This window comes from Pogonomyrmex barbatus, unplaced genomic scaffold (assembly GCF_055798465.1).
Source record: "Pogonomyrmex barbatus isolate J1 unplaced genomic scaffold, ASM5579846v1 scaffold21, whole genome shotgun sequence".
Lineage (NCBI taxonomy): Eukaryota > Metazoa > Arthropoda > Insecta > Hymenoptera > Formicidae > Pogonomyrmex > Pogonomyrmex barbatus.
The window spans coordinates 2,819,216-2,846,645 of NW_028297118.1; the positions used below are offsets into that span (position 1 = coordinate 2,819,216).

Here is a 27,430-nt window from a genome sequence, read left to right on the forward strand (position 1 = left end):
AAATTCCCGGACTTTTCAAAGCATAAATAAATTTTCTGAGAATTTCAGATTTTTTCAGGTAACACTTTGGTGTAAAAAAGTAATCATGTTTTTTTTCTTTTACTTTACTATTAACGCATGTTTTTATAGCATATAAATTTGTGTTATTAATCAATTATAAAGATATAAACACACACTCATGAAATTTTATGAAGGCTGTATTAAAGTTACTAATATCCAAACATTATTAATCATAATTATAGAATAAGCGGAGTAAATAATAAAATTTCAAATTTGAAATCGGTCTGAAATTAAGGATATATTACACATATTTTTATTATAAAAAAATTATAAATTATACTAGATTGCATTTAAAATATAAAAAATTTGTTGGCGAACTGTTAAAACTCGGATTAAAAATTGTTTAAATATATAAAATATATAAAAATAATTTAAATATAAAGAAATGTGCTTTAATAGAAATGTAATTAAGAAATAACGACAAAAATCTTATTTTTTTTTTTATATAAATAAAGTATTGAAGCAAATTCAAGATTTATATAAAGTTTTATTATAATGCAAATATTAATTTTTAAATAAAAATTAAATTTTTTACTTAAATATATTAAATATTAATATATATTAATATTTAATATATATTATTAATATATTTATATATTACATTAAACATTCTATTCTGTAAAAATTAAATTTGTTTATTTACAGAACAATTAATCTTTACATCGTAATGAAACTTTACTTAAATAATTTTTACTTAAAGCACTTTTATAAGAAAATTGAGGTTTTTGGTCATCATTTCTTAATTATATTTCCATTACAGCATATTTTTATTCATTTAAATAACTTTTACCAAGTTCTGAACCGCTACAAACATTTTTGTATTATTTCTAAATGTGATTAAAATGATCTGTAAGTTCTTCATAATTTTTTTCATTGTAAATATAAAAATTATAAAAATATATGTGAAATACATCCTCAAGAGGGATCGACATTTCAGTCCTTGCGAACTCAATACGAATCAACGAGGATTTCCTTTGTAAGCGAATCTTTAGCGCTCGGCTGAAGATTCTTGCCAAGATATATGTTGCTAGGAACAAGTGTGAATACTTCTGCAATTAGAGGAGACTAATTGCGGAATGGTATAAACATGGCGAAAGAAACCGACATCGCGGCAGGTGTCCTTCGACTTCGCGCGCAAGAACGCGTAGTCCGAACTTCGTATACGACGAACAGTGCGGCATACAGAAACGCGACATGTCAACGAGCATGGATCAGTTATTTCTTTTCTTTACGCGTTTTACGCCGTGCACGTTTCGTCTCGTGCGAGGCGTGAGAACGTAGTAAGCGCCCGCGCGCACGCACGCACGCACGCACCACGCACGCACGTACGTAATACGAAAGAGAGAGAAAAACGAAAGAATGAAGACGGGAGGGGGGAGAGGCGTACACGTAGATCGCGCGCGATAAAGAAAAGACAAAAGCCAATCATAATGCCCATTTCTCTCTATCAACACAGACAACTTAACTTTACTCTCAGTTTAACTTACTTTTCACTTTTTTTCTTTCGGTTCCAAGAATTAGGAAAAAAAAAAAAGAGTAAATTAAATCAAGATTTAAATTAATAGACGTTGGGAGAGATGTGCACAGGACATCTTGGGATGCATAAAAAAAAAAGCGGGATGATAAACGATAGGGAGAGATAAGGGGAAAGGAAACTTCATTGACGAATATATCGCGGGGGCAAAGCATCAAGAGAGGTAACGATCGCGAAGAGGAAGAGGATAGGACAAGATAGGACAAGATCCGACAAGACATGACAAGACAGGGCACAATAGGACACGATAAGACAGGACAGGACAGGACAAGACAAGGCAGGCAGGGCCGAAGAAAATCGCGATGGCCAAGAGATCACGACGGTCGGGACATATTCTCCCGCAACATAACCTAAATTCACGCGCGCAGTCCGATTGCTGAAAGTGACATTTCGCAGTCGCTCGTTACGGCGAGAGGAGCAGAGACAGATACACTGAATAAGGAGGAAAAACAGTCACGCGAGCGAGAAAGAAAAAGAAAGAGAGAGAGAGGTCGAGTCTGAATACTCACCCAGAAGTAATCGACAAAGTCCACGGTCATGTTGGGACCGCGATCAGACCATCATACCACTTCGCCCTCGGCTTCGCGTATGTATCTCGGCGCAAATTGCACCGCACTTCCCCCTTTTACTCGCAAGCTGCAGCGCACACGGCACACGATACACAGCACACGGCGGTGTTGCACTTTGCGACCCGATGACGACGACGACGACGACACTCGAACAATACGCTCGGCTCACTGAACGGCGGCGACTAGACTCGGCGTGAAGCTCGCCTGCTACCGGGGAATCGCGAGCGGAACGGGCACGCTCGAACGCAGAGGTACAGGTCAACTCGATTCGACTGTCTCTGTCGCGCCGCTCTTCCTTTTCCTCCTCCTCTTCCTCCTCCTGCTCCTCCCTCCCTCTCCTTCGTAGGTCCTAATTCTCTCTCACTCATTCTCTTTTTTTTTCTCACTCTGATTCTCTCTCCGCTTTTCTCTCTCTCTCTCTCTCTCTCTCATTCACTCACTCTTTCTCTCTCTCCCTTCCTCTCTCCGTCTACCCGCCTGTCTCTGTCTCTGTCTCTTGATGCGCACGCGCCGTGCGATTGGCGGCGACTCGTTTCTAACATCAGCGTGCAGCCAATGAGATTACAGTACTGACGCATCCATCTCAGTAACTGAGTTTCTGATCTCGAAATTCGAATAATATATATCAAAATTTTCTATATTATTTTAAATGATCATCTGGCATAATTTATAAAAATATAACATTCATTTAATATTATAATGTTATTTATAATCTAATATCTATGAAATGATTATACTCATGTTTCAAATGTTCGTTCAAATCAAACGTTATGCTTTTTAAGCGCAACTATAGTTGGTGCTGATTCGCGCACGTTTTTATTGGTTAATTATTTACCATTGACATGAATGTTTATTACGATTCGAACTGAAGCCTTCTGCCATCTCTATAAGACGAATGAAGTATAAATAAAATTAGTGCATGTGTAAAACAAGTCGGTAATATAGAATTTATGTTCGATTAACATTTATTTTAATGTTTTCTTTCTTACAATTTTTGTTTACAATTTGTTTTAAAAAATAAATAAAATGCAAAAAACATAACTAAAAAATAGCTAGAAAAATTTTAATATTTTTAATTTTATAAAAATAAAATAGTTATTTATATCTTCTTTCTCAAAAAGAATGTTCTCTATGCAATTGCTTATATTAACACTTAATAGTTTTTATATAATATCCATATTATATCCATTATACATATAAATTTTATTTTTAAATATAAAGTTAAAATTTGTCTCACCTAGCAACTCAAGTCTTGATAATAATCCAGAAATATTTTAAAAACACTAATCTATACGGTAGAGCCGTGCCTATTTTATTATCTCCGTAAAAAATATAAGACATGTTTAAATAATACAGATATTAACTAATAATACAGGTTGCGCTAAATGAAATAAACGAAATAAAAATTAAAACGAAATAAAATTTAAAAATCTAAATATATATATATAGATAACGTCGAAGTTACATGACGTAATAGAGGGTTAAATATACAAAAAGAAGATTGTTTTTATTTTTCTTTTTCCGTTGACTTTCGGCTCATCTTTAGCGGCACGAAATTCAAACGTGGCTCGAAGCCACGGCGGTCGGCCGTAGAGCAACGCGAGAGGCGTGACTTCGAGTCGAGTCCAGCCGAGCACGATCGAGTATGGCCGAACGTGTATCATAGGCGCGCACACAGTGGCGCCTCACGTGTACCTGCGCGTCACTGTGTGCGTGCAGCTCGTACAGAGCGAGGCGAGAAAGTTTCGGTCGCGTTATCAATCGTTCTCACCCTCATCACTGGATCAGCTAGACCGCCGTCGTCCGTTTCCCAGTGATCGTTGTTGACCGTTGGGACTCGTCGTTGTGAGCCGATAGATCGACGGCCAGGTAGCTGAAATAAAGTGAGTGAACGATGCCCGCGAACAAGTCGAACCTATCGACGCCCCGTAAAGAGAAGTCCGACAAGCTGTACACTCTCGCCACTTCCGCTGCCGCCACCGCTAACAGGAAAAAGAAACGCTCTTCCCTCGTAAAGCATAAACATTACGCGCAATATCTGGTAAGTAAGAAAAAAAAAAAGATATGTATATTGTGATATAAACCGAGCGGCCATTTACGAGAAGAGACGCGTATTTATGTATGTATTTATTAGGCATCAACGATCCATGCAACTCCGATCGATCGAGTCTTACACAGTGCGATCCATTCTCCCTGAATATGTTTTATTTCGCTGATTGTTTCCCCGTTAGGGAGAGGAGGTACGGAGGTATAGATAATACCATCCTTTGTCAAAGGTTAGGGACGCTTTCTAGGGGAATATCGAGTGTTATTGACCCCGAGCAGCGTGACTCGGGTGGAACTGCGCGGGGTGGAAAACGAATCCCCTTGCTCGCAGACTTTTTATTAATTGCTTTTAATTGTACTTTTTATATACCAATTTTTTTCTTTTTTTTTACTTAAGACCACATACTATATACGTCTTTATATGTATAAACAAAAGAGAGAGAAAGAGAGAGAGAGAGAGAGAGAGAGAGAGAGAAAATAGATAACATTAGAAAAAAGAAAGGCTAAATTTTTTCTGTAACGACAGACTTCATTTTTTTTTAAATTTATCTCTAATTGTTTGCATTACTAATATAATAATTTAAAAGAAAACGGGTAATGGTAAATATCTATTTTCTAGGCAAGTGATAATTTTGAATGAAGAAACTTAATTTATAATATTATTTGCAGAATATTATTTGCAGAATATTATTTGCACAATTGTATCCATTGTCTTATAAAAAATGTATTCCAAAAGAAGAATATATTTTAAAATGTTATTTTATCTAATCTAAAAAGATATTAATGAGAATATTTAAAAATTAATAACATAGTAATTATACAATCAAACTATATCATAGATTGTTTTTTTGTTGATGAATATAACTCAAGCAGTTAAATTAGTGATGATATTTCAAGGCATTAAAATTGATCATATCATTTGATTGAAACGCCATGGTATACGTGATATACATGTGGGATTATCCGAATTAATTGACTGACGAAGTACTCAAATGATAATCGAACAAGTCCAATTTAACTCGGAAACAAGTAGTTATGCGACGTGCTATTCATGTCAAACGATACGAGAGAATATAATTAAAAATTTCGCGTCTCGAATAGAAATGCAACCAAAGTACATAACAGCTCGTTAACTTTAATTCGTTAACTTTAATTTGTTCTCTAACAAAAACTTGGACGCGATTTTGCTAAAAATAAAAAAAGTTGCTTCTTTTAACATAAAAAATTACGTCTTGTACTTCACGAGAATTCTGAGACATCCAATATATATATATATGCATATAAAGAAATGATAGCATAGTTTAAAAAAAAAAAGGCGATGCGTTGGAATTTTGTGCAATCTTGTGAATAACGCTACAACAAAATATGCGAGTATGGCTCGCGTTGCGAATGCGACAAAGTGACAAGTGAATTTCTCGCCATGTAGGCGACGCGCAAGCAACGATATTCTTCTCTCGCGAATGATAAAAGTAGAAATATTTTCCAACTGTTCCATCGCCCGCAGAAAACTAGCTCGCGAATTCATCACGGGAACTCCTGTTCTTTTTTTTTTTTCTTCCCGTCACATATCCGGACGTATTAAAGAGAAAACGGAAAATTTTTGGATTTAAGCCTACGATACACGGTGCTATTTTTCACAGTGCTGTCGCTAATTTGCATGCAATTTAATAAATTACTATAAATATCTGTTCCATGTTATCTTTTCAGTAATTTATTAGATAACATGCAAGTTTATACGAAAAGTAGCACTGTATATTATGGACTTTGGATAGGTCATGAATATGTGTTATTTAACATGGATCGAAGTGCGGCCAAGGCGAATATCGCTTGAAAGGTGCCTGTGCGACTTCGGATCGATATTAAACATTGTGTTCGTTAAGTCTAACAGAAAAGGGTACGATGGTTTCTAAAACAGGGGCGTCTCACACACACACACACACACACACACACACACACACACACACACACACACACACACAGATGCACGCGCATAAACGTTTATAGAACAACAAAATGTTTAACACTAGAGATATACGAGACAAACTTATTCAATCATGGTTGAAATTTATTCGATGATGCCTGTCTAAATCTCTAAAGTTATCAAAAATCAATAATTTATAAAATATTTTATATTTATCTTATACTATCATATTTTGACACAAAATATTTCATTTTATATATATATATATATATATATATATATATATATATATATATAAAACAATGATAATTCATTTAATTCATATTTAAGTATTTAATCACTGAACTTATTCATCTCAAAATTATTTTGTTATTTTATTGAATATTTGCATTTCATATTCAAATATGACAAAATTATATTTATCATATTTTTATATATAATAAACTATTATGTATAATATATGAGCTTTTAATGATAATGAAACTTTTTTATTGAACGTTTTCGGTTGGTTTAATCAAAATCGTCTGTTAAATTCATTTTCTATGTATGATAGTAAACAGAATATTTGTATAAATGTGAAACACAAAACACAATCTAGTAAGACATGCTTCATTCGTTTACTTACTCATTTATATCATACAAATATGGATTATTCTTCATATACCGGTCGATTAGCGAAGATTGTTACAGATGCGTCTCAAATATTTTGAACCAGCCAAATATCTATCTATCTGACAGCCGAGAACGAGCCATGTATAAGCGAGGGAATCCTCGCAATCTTCTCTGTCGAGCTGTTAATTATATCGATTGCATAGCGTGCGCGATTTCAATGTCGAATGGCGAATTCTATCGATTCCATGCAATGTCGCTTCTTGTTGTTAGGATTACATTCGTCGTTCGTTATCACACATTTAATAAACAATGATCGTCAAAATTTTGTATATCGTCAATAATTTTGAAATTTTACTCAATAAAATAGTTTACGAAACGACCTGTAGAAGAAAAGAGAATTAAATAAAATGTCATCTATACAAATATTAAAATAATAATAAGATTATTCTAAGGTGCATTTAAAAATAAGAAAAATTAAACGGCGTTTAAAATCTGAATAAATAATTATTTAAGTAAATAAGTAGAAATATAATCTAATGGAAATGTAAATAGGAAATAATAATAAAAATCTTAATTTCTTTATAAGTATTTATATAAGTATTTTAAATGTCCAAGATTATTTGTAAATAACATTTTATTGTACCATCAGTCGTTTCGTTTGTACTTTTAATAAAAATTTAATTTTTATTTGTAAAATAGCTAAATGTCTGCATCACTATGAAATTTTACATAAATCATTTTGAAACATTTAATTTTATTTATACAAAAAAAATCAGATTTTTGTCGTTATTTCATAATTACGTTTTATTAAAGCACATTTCTACTTTGTGTTTAAATAATTTTTAATCTGAGTTCTAAACCGCCGCAAAATGTTTTATATTATTTTTATTAAATGTAATCTAGAATAATTTTTTCGTTGTAAATAAAAATAGACGTAATATAGCCTATTTAAAAAAATAGCAATCAACTGTAGACATACGAAAGCATAATTGTCTATATATTCACTTTTACATCTATCTCCGCATTTCCGCGCACCGTAAACGAAGAAAGTTGGTGTTAGAAAATTTAACTTTATCGAATTTAACTTTATCAAATTTGATCTCGCGTTTCGAGTTGTGTCATGGGATGATGACTCGGTTCCGGGTACATACCTATCGCGGTGACCTGATCCGTTTCACCGACGCGTCGCCGACGTCGATTCGACATCGTGGCGCCGGATACGTGACGAGCACGACGAGTAACGGACAGGAAATGACGGAGATGCAAACACGGAAGAGGAAGCCGCGAGAAAGGACATAGATAAGAGCATATGTCCCGGGATAAGGACGGAGCAGCGAATGGCTTACCAGAAATACTACATCGCGAATGCGATGACAGAGTAGCAAAATTACTTCGATTTTCTGTCGAAGAGGCCATCGAATTGAGAGTGAACTCAATAGGTTTCTTCGTTTCTGAATTCGAATATCTTCTGGTATAGATAAGATTTTTGAGCGATATGCTATTGTTGCTCGTATGGCAGGATGGTTGATATCATTAATGTTAAGCTTCCAATTCTATAATATGAAATCTTTGTGTTTAGAAGAAAAAGAACCAAATTTTTATTTTTAACTTGTCAGCATTATAAAATTTATAAAGCAACGATTTTGAGCATATTACGTTTTATATGTTTAATTATTACATTTTACTATTAATTGTATTGTCATTTTTTTATATATGCCATGAAGAGTATGCACGTAGAAAAAATAGTTTAGTTAGTTGTATTAAAATTTTGTTTCAAAATGAAATGAGAAAGATCTTTAAGACTAACATCATTAAGACATCATTAATATCATTTATATGGGGAATCTTTCTTGAAAGATGACAAGGGACAATCGTAATGAATATGAGAATTGTAAAGATGAAAATGAAAGTGATATGTGCCGAAAGAAACATTAGATACGAATTGATATAAAAAATTAAAGGGAAAAAAATGCAAAAGTAATAACTAGCATAATAATTAAAAAAGACATGAAGATAAACGAATTTGATAACAAAATGATGATAAATTTGTTTAAAATGATTTTTCTACGTAGATATCATCTTGAATATGTTAAATAATCTCGTCTTAAAAAAATAAAATAATGTCGATGATGAACTTGTTGAAAAATTCATCATCGACGAAAGCAAGATTAAATAGAGCAATTTTTAAATTGCAATTAAATTTATGAAGAAAAAGAAAATTACTTTTTACATCAATTGCCAAATTTTTATATGAAATACTATTATAAATGTAATCTACAAATGCAATATGAATCGTTGGATGAAAAAAACATTCAATAATGTATAAAGTTTTTGAGAGATAATGAAAAATTAAAAAATTAAAAAATATACATACTTGACTCGAAGTTAAATTTTCTTTGGCAAATATCCGATAAGTGTTCGATAAATCTTCAGTATCTTCGGTATCAGATTTTCAGTATCCATCTTCTCTATTTAAAATGTTGAAGTAAAATTGAAGAGAAAAACGATTAATCAAAATACTTCAATTTTTAATGTCAAATTATGAGATTTCAAATTTACCCTACAATTTGATGTCAATTAGCAAGCACTTTAAGTATACAGTCTGAGATGGAAAATTAGAGTAAGGATAAGTTGGGATAGAAAGAAAGTCAAAATGCGAGCATTGAATAGTGACGCATATCGAAAATAGACTTGGAATCCGGGTAGATAGATAGGTAGCACTGCAAAGAACCTGAACCACTACCTTCTAAACGTGGAGGCAATTCGGAACTACCTTCACATCGAATAACGCGCACATATGCACGTGTGTAACGACGGTGGTGGGCGATTGGGAGAAATAGGGTGGAAGGGGGCGGAAAGCTCCCCCTAGAAAATAGATGCTAGACCAAAACGGGTAGTTGTGCAAAGCGGAAGGGAGAAAGGAAAGAGAGAAGAAAAAATAAAAAAGATATATATATATATATATATATATATATATATATATATATAGAGTACGAATAAGTACGCAATCATGATACGAACGAAAGAGCGAGATAAAGAAGGACGAAGAAAACAGTAACGAATTAAAGGACTTTAGTGCCCTAGCCAATTGATATGACTTTCTGTAATAACGCTGATATCTGTACTTGAACTATTATTCGTGTTCTTCCAGTTATAACTCTAGCAAGCGACAATAAAGTTAATTCTCTTGATCGTAAAAAAAAAATTTTTTTTGAAATTCAAATTTGAATTTTAAGTTATATTTTTGACGACGAAATATTGCGAAATACGCTTCAAACAATTGATAAATTTTTAGAAAGGAAGAAAAAGAAATTCGACTTAACGGATAATCGTGAAGACCGGTTTAATTTTTCGAAACGAGGAACTTTTCTAGCGTTAAAAAAAAAAATATATCGCTACCTGTCAACGATCGATGGGTCCTTTGGAAAAATATGAGAAGCAAATTTCTACGCCTCGGGGCTCTCGCGCAGCCCAGACCGCCAATTCGCCACTGCGTGGAATTTAGCGATGCGGCGGCGGCAACGCAGAGAGAAGGAGAGCGAGTGAGAGAAAGCGATCGCGTAGTGCCAGCCGGCCGGCAAGGGAGGAACGATGTTGCGGACTATCGACCCGGCTCCGCTCCGGCTTGGCGCCTGCGCCTGCCATCGGCAATCCCTTCTACCGTCTCCGCGGGCCGTCTTGCCGGCGACGCGGCGCTTTACGCAACGTCGATGCGGCGACAGTGGGACCAGCAGTGCCTCTCACGATTCCGTTCTCGCTCTGCCCTCCGTCTCGTTGTGAACGTCATTCGTACGTGTCCGGGGTGTCACCTAGGTGCCAATACGCACGCACGCACGCACACACATACATACGCGTATATATACGTATACGCAGGCATACGCCCGCACGCATCGTACACACGATCCGCTAGATCTGATTCCATATTCCTAATTCATATCACCCTTTCTTTTTGCCCGTCGCCGTTTCTGTTCTCCTATTTAGCCCCTTTATTCACGTTCACTTTACACGGCGCGTTAACGCGACCACCACCGGCGCGTATCACTCATAGCTCATCGACGTGCGGTGTGGGTGCGATTGAATTAGCGATTCTCTCTTTATTTCGAAGCTCTTGTCTATAGTGTGAATGCAGCAAGGAAATTTAATTAAATAGTATTAGTTCTAACCGACGTCGGTGCCGACCCGGCCATCATATTTGCTTGATACCGGCGTCTCCTTTCTTCGAAGGCGCCGCAAGTACCTTCCTGAAGATACTTGTGCTTTTGTGATGCGCATACGCATGTACAGGGTGTTCCATTTTAATGGAAACAGCTGTATATCTCTTAAACTTGACGCCGTACAGAAAACTTCTCAGATTAAAATTTTAGAATTAAAATAAAAAAAAAACATATGATGATACTATTGGTTTGACATTGGATAGCCATTTGAAAGTCACGTGAAAGTCACCGCCATTTTTTTAATGAAATTGTATATATTTTTATATAAAAAATATAATTCTTATATTGAACATAAAGATGTCAAAAAAATCAATACGAGATATTTTATATTTTATTTTAACGAAATGTAAAATATCTCACAAACTATTCATTTTTTTTATAATCATACACGTTTATATGCATAATGAGACAAATCAATTTATTAGTAGACACTAATAATTTCATCAAAATGAGACATCCTGTATAGATAGATGTGAGCCGGTGAAATGACAGATGTGCGTCGAAGATTCTTCGGTTAGATCGATGATTGAAATGGGATTGATTGGGATGAACGCAGTAAGATAAAGGAGGAAGAATGTAATGAGAGAGAGAGAGAGAGAGAGAATGAAAGAATTTATGGCAAAGAGGAAGAAGCTCCATGTCTGGCAAACAGGAAGTTTCTTAGAACGGAAATGATGAAGTGGTAAAAGGCTGGATCCTTCACTTTTTGATTCATTTCGTTTTTATCTATCTCTTTCAACGATGAATAAGCAAACACCATCATGCACCATTTTACTTCTCACACATTGTGTGACAACATTGTCGATGTCATCTAAACGATTTATTGAGCCTTCCACAAATTTTGTTCGAGTCAACTTTGATTGATCATGCAATTTTGAATGTAACTTTGTTCTTCTTGATCTTATTGATCTTTACATGTATGATTAGAATTGATAATTTTTGCTTTAATTACGCATCATCGCTGCAATCATTTTACGCTTCGTCACTCTCTAACTTGACACTTGTTAAGATAATATTAAATGAATTCGTGTCTTTCAAGAAATCTCCCGAACAGGCAATATTTCCGAATCATATATTCTATACGTAATTCTTTTTTCGATTCTATAATACCAATAGTGCCAAATGAAATACGAACACTATTTCTGTACTTCCTTCTTCCGTATTCCTACCGTAAAAATCCGTATAATCTTCTGAGTATTCACACTTCTTACATTGTTCTTCATGAGAATTCTTATAAATCATTTCTTGATTAATCTAGTTCATTAATATACTTCCATTATATATCAGTATATACTTCCACTTATTTACACATTTTACATTTTATTGTGTGTGTGTGTGTGTGTGTGTGGGGGGGGGGGGGTGTACACACAATATGTTATGTGCAACATGTTATATAGTTTTTAGACGAGCTATATCAAATGCTTTAGGATAAAATTTACTTTATTATTTTGACACACACACACACACACACACACACACACACACACACACACACACACATATGTATACATTATAAAATACAGAACGTTAAAATTATGAAGTGCCTCGTTTTAAAATCCAATTATAGATCGTCTGAAATAAGCTTATTATAATATATAGTATTACATGTCGCTTTATATATTTCAACACAATACATATACGTATATACACATGTATGTATGTATATATATATATATATATATATATATATATATATAGAGGGAGCAATTCAGAGCCCGAGCTTGAGCCCGAGCGCCACTTACGAACACTGCCTCGAAGGCTGAGAGGAAAAAAGGTGGTGTTGTGGTAGTGAGAGGTGGACGAAGACGAGAATCCGAGGATATAGTGGTGTATCGCTCGCGTCGTGATATCGTGACTGGCGACCAAGGAACCACGTCCTCTTCGGTGATATAGAACGGGCCTGCTGACGGCGTTGTGTGTGTACTCGTCGTCGTCGCCGAGAAACGGCCGGCCTTCGTGGCGTCGCTTGCTAAACGCAGCGGCTGTGTATCATTATTACTGTCCCACTGCCCCACACACCGCGACCTCATGATTGGTTCATTCTGGAACCTCTGCCGTGCGTGCCCTTCGATGCCGATTGACAAGGTGAGAGAGCCAAAGAAACTCTGAACGCAGTGTGCGTACCTAGGATCTGTCCAGATTCTCCGCGAATTGTATATACTACTTCCGACCGAAACCATTTAAAAGATTAATAGGGGAAGAAGAATAGCAACAGCATTTCGATTTTTCTTGTCAATTAATAATATAGTGCAATAATAAAAAAATATAAAATATATCGGGGATAAAATAAAGTAACATAATGTTGTGAAATACAAAATGTTTCAGCGTAATCTATCTAATATATCTTCTTTCCTGTTAATTTTTTAATACAAACGTTTCAAATAGAATATCCAGCATAGATTAGCAGAGAGAGAAAGAGAAAGAGAGAGAGAGAGAGAGAGAGAGAGAGAGAGAGTCATCTTTAATATTATATAACCTTTATAACTTTGCCAAATCAAATTTTCATTCAAGTAAATCCCATTTGAAATTAAGTGAAGACTGAATCGTCTTGTCATCCATTTTCTCTCCCAATGTCCTTTAGAAGTTTCTTGGCCCTCAATCGATAATTACTTTTTAATATTTTTATTAACGAAAAATTCATTCTCTGCTGATCATAGAAATTGTATTAAAAAAGATGAGCGACTAGTTTTCAACTAGTCTGTATAGAAAATCTGAGATTCTCGTCGAATGGTACGATTAATCAGGATGGCGACTGCATTGATCGGTTCAATAGTCTTGTATCGCTTGTTTGTTCGCTGGTCTCATAAATCTGTTAGCAATTCGAGGAAGTGCACTTGCATTCGGTATAATGCAAAAGGAAGAAAAAGGAAGAGTTTAGTTAGAGTTCTATTTCATTTTCATTTATATTTATTACTTATATTTATTTATTCTTCTACAGAATTTTTTCTGTTTATAAATTTTTAAGTTACTTTAACTTTAAAATTTATCGTTATTAAGTTCATTTTTTCGCAGTTTTAAGTTATAAATATAACTTAAATAGTCCACGGAAAGTTATATCTATATGTAATCGAAATAAATTTCTCAATTGTAATATTTGATCCTTTATAACCACAGCAAAGAGAAAAGTTAATATTTTACTTTGATAATAATAAAAACATAACTTATTTATTGACAATATTTTATTAAAACTTTATTAAAAAATTTATCAAATTAATTTATTAAAGGATTTATTCATATTTCTCATTGAAACAACAAAATAATTACTTAGTATTGCAATTATTTTAGAACAATTATTAATTTATAAATTATTACTCTAAAATATTTATACAACAGTGGAGAAAATTAAAGATCATTTTTTGAAAAATGTATCGAGCGAAAAATGTAAAAAAATAAACAGACAAATTTTTAGATGCCTTATTTTTGTTTAGAGAATATTACATATAATTGAAAGTAGTCTTGCTAATTTAATTGCTTTATGATTTTATCTCTTTCAGTTTGTTTTAATTTGCTTCAATTTCTGTTATTAATAAAATTAAAAATAGTAATAAAGAAATTTATATAAAGAAATGAAGTGAAAGATTTTTCTCTTAAACCGAATTGAGTTTTTCAATTTTGCTGTATAAATAAATATTTATGGGACACACAATGTAATATAGTTTGCATAGTTAAAAACATAATTAAAAACTCACAAATATTTTATGTTTTTATTTTTATTTTTCTATAATAGTTTTACACAAATTTTATAATATATATAAAATATAGATATAGATTTGTAAAGTATTTGTTAATAATAAATATAATGTCTATGAAACAGAAATATACGATATGAAATAAAAAAAATAAATATATTTTACATATATTGCAAAATTAAACTCTGAAAAAATGATTAGAATATGCATTGCTTAAATTATTTTATACGATATTTTCATACGATATTATCTTAGCTAAAATGATAAATAAAAAATTGCTCATATTAATTCATATTTATTAAAATTAATGAATTATGTTATGTATTATGTAGCTATCATTTTTTACAATTCTCTATATTAAAAATTTAACTTATTATGTCGCTTTTCTTTGATATATATTTACTAAATGGAAGTTCAGAGATGAAAGGATATTTTTTTAAAAAAAGATATATTTTTTTAGAATACGTTAATTTGGAAGCCAAAAGAGTCTTTTATTATTTTTTTTTAAACGTTGTATTCTTACAGAAATTGATTTTTCAGTTAAAATTCTATTTTATGTTTTCATTATTTTTAACATTCCTATTATATATCACTACGAATATAATATGTAATTGATCAGTTCTTATTGCAATTATGCGGTAATTGTAGTCTGACAGATTCTATGTAACTTTTTACGCTATACCATTGTATGCGTCCGAAATGTTTCGTTCAAACGAAGCATATTTTATCAATTCAAAGTCGATCGAGTATCGTGCTCCTTTCGGTCAAATACAGCATCCCTCGTCTTATCGAAATCGAATCAATTTATCGATTTTCGTTAGATTACGGCACGGGTTCGGCACGATTTACATCGTATGCATTGCATAAATTTTCTTCTCCACGGCGGACTAAACCGTGATTTGACTAAATCACTAAATCTGATGGAACGGTGAAAGATGGACAGCTTCACTGTCAAAAGTGTGCTTCTTTTATTTTTTAATTTATGTGGAGTTATGAAGATTTCACTATTAATTTTCGACGAAACTGCCGCAATAATCTTGTCCCCATAACGAATTTTTATACGTACAGTTTAATGTCATAATTGTCAGCGCTCTCTGTCAGAATGATAAATGTGCTAACAAAAGCACAATTATTGTTAAAAATGTTATAATATGTCTACTTAATATGATTCGGATTTCATCATTAAAATTTCACTATTTACAGAATTCTATCAGTTTATTGAAACAAAATATTTGTTTTAATATATTATATGTGTTTTTAATGATTACATTGTCAGTATTCTCTATTTGCAGAATGATAAATGTGCTAACAAAGCACAATTGTTGCTAAAAAATTTATAATACACTTTAATATATGTTCGGATTTTATCACTAAAATTTTATTATTTATAGAAATTATATTTGTTCACTGAAATAAAGTATTTGTTTAATATTTATATATCCGAATATGTATTATATTTTGCCATATATTTATTTGGAATGACGTAACTTTTCATATATATATATATATATATATATATATATAAAATTTAAATATATTAATAGATATTAAAGAGGATCTTTTAACATAACATTATTACATTTTTCATTATTTTTGAAAAATTGATTGATTGGATTTCCAAATTTCCTGATTTACTTGCTAATGTGAATCACATTAAGCAAAAAACCAGGATTGCTATGTTAATATGATTGCTATGCTAGTTATTACCGTAGTTATAGCGAGTTTACTATGGGATAGCCGACATTTCACTTTTAGTATTACCTTCGAATCAATATACGTTTTCGTTATGTGTTTGCTAGGAACTCGATAATTTCAAGAGTACTCGCAATTTTTTTCTCTTTATGTATCTTCGTGTAAAATAAGTCAACCATTTTCATTCGGAGAAACGATTACTAGATGCGTTTTTGCGTATAGAACAGTCTATTACGTTAAAAGCCCATTTGATTGGCGAGATAGGAGAAGTTTGTATAACGATTCTGCAAAAATTAAATAAAAAGAGCAAAGAATAATACATTATCACAGAGAATTGCAAGTATTTTAAGTATTTGCAAGTATTTAAAAAACTTTCTTTTTTTCCGAACAATTTTCGTATAATATATATTTTTTTTATTATACAATTATATATATAATTATATAATAAAATATATATTGTACAATAAAAAAAAAATATATATAAATAAAAATATATATTATTATATGATTTTTTCTATACAATTATATATTCTACAATATATTTTTCTTATGAACTTTATAACTTGTTATTTTTGCAACTTTGACGTAATATATAAATTTGAATGTTAGATTTGTTTCTAGTATTCAGAAATCTATACAAAATATCTAAGTTTGTTCAAAGATCAGAAAAAAAATTTTTTTTCTTATAGGTAATATATCTCTTATAGATAGTCTTAGTATTATACTCAAGTTTTTAAGAAAATTTTTATTTGAGAATAAAGAATAAGTATCTTTATTATTTTCATCGTTACATCGACAAGAGTTGACTTATCTTTTCATGTAATCTTTTTCAACATAATTATTAGTTATTGCATATTATTTTAATGAAGATTATATTGCAAATGATATGTAAAATAAAAACCGTCAATCTAGAAAGAAGCGAATGTTCTTTTCACATGAGAACTCCGTTTTATTGATTTGTAATAATAAAATTCACACCATGAAAGACTAAGGTCAGCTAACCTTCACGCTTCCTGAAGCACGAATATACTGGGAAAGGAGAAAAGTTTCAGTTATTTGCAGGGTTTACCTTGAGTTATAGCTCGTAAATTCGTAACTCGAAAATTGGCATGTATTTATTTCCGTATTTATTTTCATTCCTACACGAAAGCGAGTAAGGTTCTTTTTTCAGCGCTCTTATTACAAATCAATGAGAAGCCGTATTATTTATCATCCTTCAACTTTTAGCAGCAAATTTGATAAATTACAGGCAATTCTATACTATCGTCTTTCTCGTTTAGAAGAGAAATGAATAAAACAACATAAAAATACGAATGTAGAAATAAAATATAAATATACGAAAGATTTTATTTTTGTATTCGAAAAAAGTCACTTTTTAAACAATTAATTGTAATAAGTTGAGGATATATTCAAAGCAAAACAATAGTAGCAAGCAAGAGCTTACATAGTTTCATAATTTCTTTATTTTTTTGTATTTATATATATAAATTCATAGTTAATCATGTCGTTATTTTTTAATGGAATTGCAGCTAAATAGTAAATGTTCCTCTTTAATAGATCAAATATATTCCTTTCCCAAGAAATTCTTATTGCGAAAAATATCATTTCAACAAGGATTTTAATGTAGAACTAGATTATAAGAAACAAAATTATCGAAATTATAAAAGGATTATCCCGACTATACAAAATTCAAAAAAAAAATAATAATAAGGAACTTAGGCGCGCAAAATCCTGCCGATAAAACACAACTACTTGTCAAAAGTTAAATCAATCAATTTTTGTTGAACTGTAAGCGCAAAATATCCGAGAAATTTCAATTTAGCGTATGGATCTTTAGAATATACAAAGTGATACATTTGAATTGCAGCTTTTTAAAATTTTCCTCTGCAATAGTTTTGTCAGTTGTTCGCATTTTACCCGCAAATTGATCGAAAGTTGCGGATTAGAAGAATTGAAAGTGACAAAGGACGGAGGAAACATGTTCCTGCCTTTGTGCGAATACATGTCCGCCTTTGCCTCTTTCATCGTTCAATCTCACTGATGAAAGAGTGCCGATAGCTCTTCCTTTCCTTTGACGAATAAAAGTTCTTCCGCGATCGGCACGTTAGAAGAGGAAAGAGTAGGCCGGTATATTTCATCTCGTGCGATTGTATTACACACGTGTCATAGCTCACTTGAAATGCAATTCTTGTTAAAAATGTGTTTAACGAACGATATAACAAGCTCAAAAAATAATAATCTTCGAATGAAAGAAAGAAGAAAGAATAAGTATAAAACAATAATATTCTATAATATTATTAAAACAATATAAATAATAAAAATATAAGATACAATAAATTTGCATCATAATCATAATAAAAAGATTACCTTACAGAAATATGAGAAATATGTAGTCAATTCCAAAAAACTTTTTTACACATAAGTTTAGTATATCATTCTCATGTTTGTCAATTTTGTAAAACTATTTGCAAAATGCAATATTCATCACTGTAAATCCATTGTAAAAATATGGTAGAGTAACGAAAACAAGTAAACATTTCATAGGTATAATCCGAATTATAAATCTCAATTGAACATTGTAGGAAAACGAGAAAATATGTAAAAAAAAAATTACATAGTTATAGAATAAAATAAAATAAAATAAATTTTAAATAGAATAAATTAAAGTCAACGAAGTAAGGTCAATAAAAAAATAATAAGTAACTCAAAAAGGCGGTGAAAAGCAAACAAATGAATAATAATAAATAAATGAGACAATTCTTGATATTGAACCTTTCTTTGAAAAAAAGTTTAATATCATGAAATGATTTGTATTAAAAAAAACAGCATCACGGTCTGAACAAATAGAATACCGACCTTTCACCAAATAATTATCCGTCGATCCTTAACTTGCTATCTCCCACTTAACTTTCTCAATTTTCTACTATGCTCACTTCTGTTAAGTCCCCCTCTAAAAAAAACCCCCCTCCTTTTTATTACTCCCGACTTTTCTTACCTTCCTCGTTACTTTATGCGATAGTTCTTCTCACTTTGCGAGATGTCAGTTTTTGATAATTGTGTCGTTGTGTCAAAGTGATTGTGAAGTATCTTTGTGGGGATGCAGAATTATCACTACATTAACTTTATGGTTTTACCATTTGACAAATTTATAATTTTAATTATTAACTATTATTAACTACGTATTAACTACGTATTATTAACTAAACTTTTTCTTTTGATTATTTATTTGCTTGTTTTTCACTGCCTTTTTGGGTTAAACTCAGAAACGCTTATTATCGTTTACTGTTTTGTCTTTTTATTATTTAAAGAGTTAAGAACATGATTTTTGATTATTTTACCTTCTAATAATATATTATTTTAACTGAAATTTTAGAGCCCTTTAATATCAGGGACTTTAGTGCAGCGCTTTCTCCGCAATATATTGCATGGTCTTGCTGTTAAGTGAAAATAGTGTCATAGAACTTGGATAAATAGTAAAGTAGAACTACTAATTGAAATTGTATTTTCAAAGAACGCAAAAAACAAATCAATAATTAGAAATAATAGAAGAATAAGATTCTTGAACTTTCCAAAACTATTAAAATATTTTTCTTATTATTAAAGAAATACAACAAACTTAAGGAAATATAACTAGAAAATATAACAAATTTATTGAATATTGCAATTAGAGACATGTATTTTAAGTAACAAATTCTTTTTTTTTTTAAAGAAGTTAATACAACAACACAACAAGTTGTAAGACTTTACAAGAAGTTAATACAATACATTTTACAAGTTGCTGTTTGATAAAAGAGCAGAAAATCAAATTTCCTTTTATCTTTTTAAAATAATTAAATATTATCTGATTTAGTATATTAGCTATAAAGTTCGATTTTAGATAATTTAATAATAGGAAAGTCTGACTCTCAAATAGTAATAATGGCATTAATGAAAAGTTTTTCACGCTGTCTAAATTTAGCTCACCGCTGTGGAAACATGAATTTCTCCAATATCGAGATTCTCGTTTCCCCCCCGTTTCGCCCCCATTTTATATAAAGTATGATTAGGTTGTGAGAGAAAATTATCGAATGCATTTGCATGATTTTTTCAAGTATCTTTTTCGTTTCGTTTTTTAGGCCATCAAGTATCAATCGATAAATTAATCATATTCGAAACTATGTCATAATTTATTAATAGTACTGATTTATTAATAGTAGAAACTTGTACCGACAAGAAGAGACGTTATTTGTCGATTGAATCATTTTTCAAAATAATCCATTTAGTCTAACGTGTTTAGGGTCGAGTCATCTTAATGTCGCGCGCAGATTAAATAAATAATTTCGATTGTCGTTAATGCCAGCAACTTATACCGCATAATGCAGCGTGACGTAGAACCGCACGGTCACTGGGTTGGATCGACCACTGTGCAGAAATCGTCGTTACGAAGGGAGTAATAAAAAAGAAAAACCGACACTGCGCCACCGACGCTCACATTCGTCAATATGAACGTTCGACCACATCGCAATTTCCTCATAAAATGCAGCTGATTCTTATTAACTATCTAAAATTTATTCAAAGCTAGTGACTTGACTTTGAAATATCACATAATAGTGATTTCAAATATCTGAAAATATGCATAAGGAAAATATATAAATCTATTATAGTAAATATGTATATAGACACATACATGTGAATTTATCATTATTTGCAAATATATTTTAATAGTAGCTCCTGTATGCATTAATAAATATGTAAGCTGATATTGCTTCTCGAAATGGCCATTTCACAGAAATAATTAAGTTTAAATAGAACGTTTCGTAATGAGGAATTTTAAAGATTTAAGTCTCAGAAGTTTGATATAAACATAAAACACAAGAACTTGTAATAAAGATTTACGGAGAAAGATAATATGAAAAAAAGAAGAAATTAGAAAACGTAAAGTATTTTGATTTCGATCTAGAATTGCAAAATCTCGAATAATGAAGAGTTGCAGAAACTGAAACACGGAAAAATAGTTTGAGAAATTTAAATCATGGCAGAATTTGTAATGGAAAAAAATGCAATTAACAGATAGATAACATTGTGAAATTTATGACAAGAAAGTAACAAAGTTTAGATTAGTTTTCAAAAACATTAAATTATAGAAAATAAAAAAGAATGCATCTTAGGCATTTAGAATTTTCAAGAATTTTTATTGATTTATAAAATGAAATTTCTTTCGTTATTTTCCTCTTATTCTAAAATATTCATATCTATATTTTGATTATTTTTTGCAAATTTATAACTGTCTGAATAAGTGGAACAAGTGACTCCAACAGAATTATCGATGCGATGAAAAATGCAAATTGCTGTGAGCAGTGATCTTGAAATGAAATTTGCTTTAATTTCCTTGTTATTATTCAATTATAAAAATATCTAGAGATATATTATTAGAAAATATTTTAGTAAGTTTGTCGCAAAGCGTGAGAAATTAGATTGCGTCACGTTGCGGCAATGCGACGGAAAGGATGAGGCTTACAGTTGCCGATATTGATTTTGCGTCTCGACATATCATTTGCTCGATTCAGCAAAATATCAGAAGTACAGTTTTTTTTTACATTATATAAGAATGAGCTATCAAGTAAGGACATCAGTTCCGGATTACTCTATATATACAGATACATATATATATATATATATATATATATATATATATATGAATAAAAATTGATAATTTTGTCCAATAAGAAAGAATTATTAAAATATATAATAAATATAATTAATCATAAAAGATATTTTATGAAAAATTTTATTCAGTTTCATTACTATCTTATATTTTTTAATTTCATTGAAATAAAACATTATTCTCAATTGGCTGAGACGTTGGCTACTGAATATGGATTATTTTTTATAATGCTTTATCATTTTTTCTGGATACATTACTACATTTTATGAGAATAATAAATCTAATTAGCGCTTACATATTGCAACGCGAGTAATAAAATTAAAATCAATAATCAATATTAGTTCTAAAATCTAAATGTGAATCAGAGATATATAAGTGCAGATTTCAATATTATAATTTATGTGATTCAAATTTATTTTTAAATAATTAAAAAAATGAAAATTTTAAAAATAGATTGATGAAAAGTAAATTGATGGAAAGTTTCCCTTCTTTAACAGCATTTAATCTTTTTCCAAATCTTTTATCGTACATTTTCTTTCTTTAAATAAAAATTTTTATACTAGAAATTTAATTTTTATTTATTCTTTATTCTTTTTATTGAATGTATCATGATAATATTTATTTATACTATGCATTTTAAATAAGCATAATATACCATTCAATACACACATCTCAATTAAATACAATGTTTGTTTTTTTTTCTATGAAATAGTATAATGTTATTTATTATATTCTATAAAAATTTTTTAAAGTCACCATTTTTATATTAAATTTTGTAATTTTTAAGCAAAAATATTTTAGAAAGATCTCACTTATTATCTACTGACATTAATAAAATAGATTAATAATATAGAGTGATATTCTCCGAACAAATGAGAAACAATTGGCAATTGCTAAAATTTAAATAAATTCTACAAATTCTTGTAATATATGTACTTTCGACGAAAGATGTAATTATTTAAGTACGATGAACAGTTCTAATTAGTGCAATCTATTATTTTTTTTTCTTTTCGAAATGATCTTTTTTAGCTCATATTTTCGGTCTTATTCAGCGCAATTAGTTTCACCAGGTGAGAAGACGTGAGGAATTTTCAAGTATTATGAATAAACAAAACTGTTATTAGTTTTGTATTACATAAAACGATTTTCTTCGGTGCACATTACACAATTACACAGAATATTCTAAAAAGTGAATAAATTATACTATATATATATATATATATATATATATATATATATATATATATGATAAAAGATTTACAGTATTTTCATAATTTTTTTAATGAAATTGCGTATAACTATAATTTCTAAAAATTATGCAATCTTCTTATTCCGCTGTGTTTAAAAATATTAAAAATTTGTAATGTTATTGCTATCAGGTTTTTGCCAAGATAGTCTCGGAAAACTTTCAATAGCCTTGTTGTATGCCATAATTTAGTTTAGCGAAGTGTTCGTCATCACGCGTGTTTGATACATTATTTATAGGTTCTTTTGTCGTGTTTCGTCGGCACAGTCTCGCAAATGCATGAGAAACGTAATTGCCGTTGCCGCGGCGAAAATGCAGACGCGAAAAGTCGATTTTTGCGGGTGAAATGGGTGGAAGAATTGGCACTGCGCCACCGTCGTGTCTTCGTCGATATTCGCCGCGGCAGTTGGACCAAGTCGCGCAAAGTTGTATAGTACGTTGACTTTTACTACCTGCTTCGTGCCGCGTACACACGTTGCTCTAACCGACGGGGAAACTGTCAATAAAATTCCAGAAGCTATCGCGTACTCGAGTCGTGAAAAGTATGCAAAGTGCGCTTAGGGGGTCTCGTATCGTATTCGATCGAGTACTTGCAATTTTTACAGATTTAATCATGTGACCGAATATTTTTCTGTTTTTTTTTTTTTTTTTTAAACGCCGAATGAAATTTTCTTGCGTTACTTATCAGCACGTAATTGTATTCTACAACGAAGAAAAAGAATTAGCCAGAATTGAAATATAGCCATAATAGTTAAGGTGTGTCTTTGAAATGGGGAGAACCGGTATATATACGTCAAAGAATCAAAGATAAATTTTTCCTACATCCAGTAAACATAAATGTATCTCTTAGAAAGAATATTAAGTCTTTAAATTAAGGCTTGGCTCTTTCTCGCTACAGTTATATTAGTTTACGATATCATAGACGAGAAATGGCATGCAGTGCAATAATTTTTTGTGACGAAATAGCTTTATTTAATTTTCTCTTGAAACATAATAATTTCGTGATTCTGAAACTGGTAAAATATATGGGAAACTGAAACATCTGTTTGATCTGTCACGTAGAAGTGTAAAATAATTCCTAAAATAATGGATCATATTTCAGCCATGATTCAGCTGTCACGATCGTTTAAGAATGGCTGAAAAATGACTCGTTATTTCAAGTATTATTTTACATTTTTATGTAACCAATCGGATAAACATTCAATTTCCTGCATATTTTACAAGTTTGATCATCACGAAATTATTGTGTTTAAAAAAAAAACTCTACGTCGAAAGAAAGTTATTGCACGTCATTTCTCATCTATGACCATAAAATCGAGCTGCTCGAAAGAACTGAATATTAAATTTTACATGGAACTAAACGAAATTATATTGTTAAAATCCTTTATTCACTTTTTGGAGATCAATTTTGTGAGTTCATCTTCGAGGCATCATTTCATCAGAAAATCGTAATGTTGTACTTTTCATTGTTACTGTGTGGCTTCTTAATTACGAGAAATAAAACTCTGTCGCATCCATCTGCCCTCGTATTACTTGCGAGCGATTCTTTTCGAAATCGCGATTACGAATAGAATATTGAAGAAAAACCGCTCTTCTTTCGTAAAATTGATTTTTAACTTTCAACTAATCAAATTTTACTTTGCAGCAAATGCATTTTAGTTCTAATATCCAACTTTTAGCAATCCGACTTTTAGCAAAAGTTAAACCACTGGTATTTAATTAATATTACTAAGTCATTTCTCTACGTGTACTTTTGAAATAAAAGCATTGTTACATTTTGATCTTCGTCTTGTTATCCCGCGAACATTGCTTCAAATTGCATTGTGCAATAATTATTTGCTCCCGACTTATTTCCCCACGTGCTTGACGTCGTGTGTTGACGCACAATTTTTGGCGACGCGCTATGTTGTCTCAACATCATTGGAAACTTAATTGGAAATCATTAAACAACGAATAATCGTGCGGTGCATTTGCGTTTGTCACGAATGCATTGTTTGTCATAATGAAATTCCGGTGCGCAGTCCGTCGATCTGTTTGCGCAATTACTTTGTTCTGAATATTCGCGGGCGAACACTAAGTGCAAAGTTCGAAAGCGTCATTAAACTTGAAATAGGACGAACTTACAAATGTATACAGACTTGGAAAACGAGCGTGAATGATGATAGCGATCGAAGGTTGTTGTCAAGTATTAAATATGATATGCGCTAATTGGTCATATAGAATTTTCTTGCATATAACATTTAGCGCCAGTATTGTGCAACAGTCGCTTTTGCAGAACAATACGCTTTGCTTATCTCCATTGTGACATCGCCGGTGGATAACTAGATAAATAAATACAATGTAAAAACATAAATAAGAGAGATAAATATAGATATAATACAAAAATATAAATAAAAGATAAAATATAAAAATGAAAAGAGAATGGAAAGTAGACATTCACATGGAAAGTAGAGATTAGATATAGATAAAAAATAAATATTGTTAAATGATTTTTTAACCGTAATTTATATTTTAGCCAATAGCATTTACACTTGATATTCGAAAGAGATTAATTTAATTAATAACTAAAGTTTGATTATTTGAAAAATATCGAATATTTGCGCTAACGTGATACAATAGATGAAATAAAAGGAATCAATTTTCAGAGGCGGATAAAAGAAAATTTGAGTTTTGTGTGGAAAGTGACGATATAATTTTCACGTGGAAATTGCTTGAAAAATAATTATATGCGAAGGCATGTACATTGGCATGCCACATTGAAACTTCAGACATAAGTTTATCGATTTTGACGTAAAAGAGAAAATTTACAATGAAGATGAAATATATTTATAATGAACATCACGCTTGCGCATACATTGTCTGTTAATTAAAAATGATTACATCAGAAGAAGTATACATAATTTTAAGTTTCAAGCAGCAGCAGATAATAATGTAATTTGCATCGACAGAAAACACAAAATGTCATAATTTTCTCAAGTCTAACTCTGATATAAAGTAATCTCGAAGTGAGATATATTTTTCTCGAAATCTATATGTCGCGTAGAACGCTATTCTGTAACAATATAATGATTTTAGTGATTTTTCCCAGTAGTAATTTTCGAAAGATAACGAAACAAGATGGCAGGATATATGAAAAAAGAGAAGGGAAGAGAAGAACGTGATGATCACGTATATGTCGACGTCTTATCGACATGCGAGAAACCGAATTTCCTTCATCGAAGTACGATCGATCGAGAATTACTTTGCGGCAGATTGTGATAAAAGCGGAAAGCAGAAAGAGGAAAAAAAGATACGGATTAAGTAAACTCGGGAGCAAAATTTTTATACGAGAGAGTCATGCGTCATGCGTATCACTTAAGTTATTTTTTTTTTATTATATTTTCCACTTGATTCTGATTTATAAGCAAATGAATGGCGGAAATTGAAGCTAATGTTTCAGATACCTATTATATGTTTAACTTTTTACCAATAACAAATTAATTTATTATAAGCCTTAATATAACATAAGGCTACAAAAGGCAATCGATTACTTAAATTGTACCTCATCGATATTTTATATTATTAATATATTAATATAAGGAATATTTAGGAAGAAAAATGTGAAATAAAGGAGAAAAATTGAATAATACAGACAAAAGTTTAACAGGTTTAATAGGTTCTTGTTGTGTATGTGTGTGTATGGGGAGGGGGGATAAGCATGCTAAAATATTTAAAAATTAAGATACAACGTTTCTTGAATACAAAAATCTCAACAATGTTGTGCAACATCATCACACATATATTTATATTTTTATGTACAAAAATTCTTAAAATATCTTCAAAGTCTACTCAATCGACGTGACAATTAATATTTTTTTCTAAAAATTTATAGTGATTTAAAGAAAATCATTAATGAAAATCCTTAAAATAAAAAAAAAAAGATTTTTCTGAGTCTTTAGTATATTCTCTTAACAAATTTCGTCAGGGAATAATTTTTGAAGCATGCGTGAACCATGATTTGAGCGAAATAAACGGAGATTGCTTAAAGAGCAGCGGGTATCCTAAAGTTTCACGTTATAAGCATATCTATTCGCGCTTTGCTTTTCCATTTAACTTTTTTGTTGTTACCGCGATCACGCGTGACTACTGTTAATGATTTCAATAGACAGAATCGACGCGTCGCGAGAAGTCGTGCAAATGTCGCAAGAACTTTGCGCGCTTATT

General features: G+C 31.2%; 2 protein-coding genes across 23 annotated transcripts in view; one reads left to right on the forward strand and one right to left on the reverse strand.

Annotated features, from left to right (window-relative positions):
• The window catches only part of LOC105427477 (F-BAR domain only protein 2), a 31,706-nt gene extending 21,467 nt beyond the window's left edge, over positions 1-10,239 (reverse strand). For 4 of the 8 annotated variants that reach the window (XM_011639231.3, XM_011639221.3, XM_089078023.1 and 1 more), the window contains exon 1: positions 2,104-2,474. In XM_011639231.3, the coding sequence (XP_011637533.2) occupies positions 2,104-2,133 (30 nt within the window). In that variant the 5' untranslated portion in view covers positions 2,134-2,474. Of the gene's footprint in view, positions 1-2,103; positions 2,476-6,755; positions 7,123-10,141 lie in introns of those variants that run through there. The other 4 variants (XM_089078027.1, XM_011639247.3, XM_089078024.1 and 1 more) reach the window with 3 other exon arrangements.
• Positions 3,857-27,430, forward strand: part of LOC105427440 (uncharacterized) — a 68,362-nt gene continuing 44,788 nt past the window's right edge. For 6 of the 15 annotated variants that reach the window (XM_089078006.1, XM_089078008.1, XM_089078017.1 and 3 more), the window contains exon 1: positions 3,858-4,204. In XM_089078006.1, coding sequence (XP_088934132.1) covers positions 4,058-4,204 — 147 coding nt within the window. In that variant the 5' untranslated portion in view covers positions 3,858-4,057. Of the gene's footprint in view, positions 4,205-10,339; positions 10,556-12,654; positions 13,042-27,430 lie in introns of those variants that run through there. The other 9 variants (XM_089078019.1, XM_089078021.1, XM_089078018.1 and 6 more) reach the window with 7 other exon arrangements.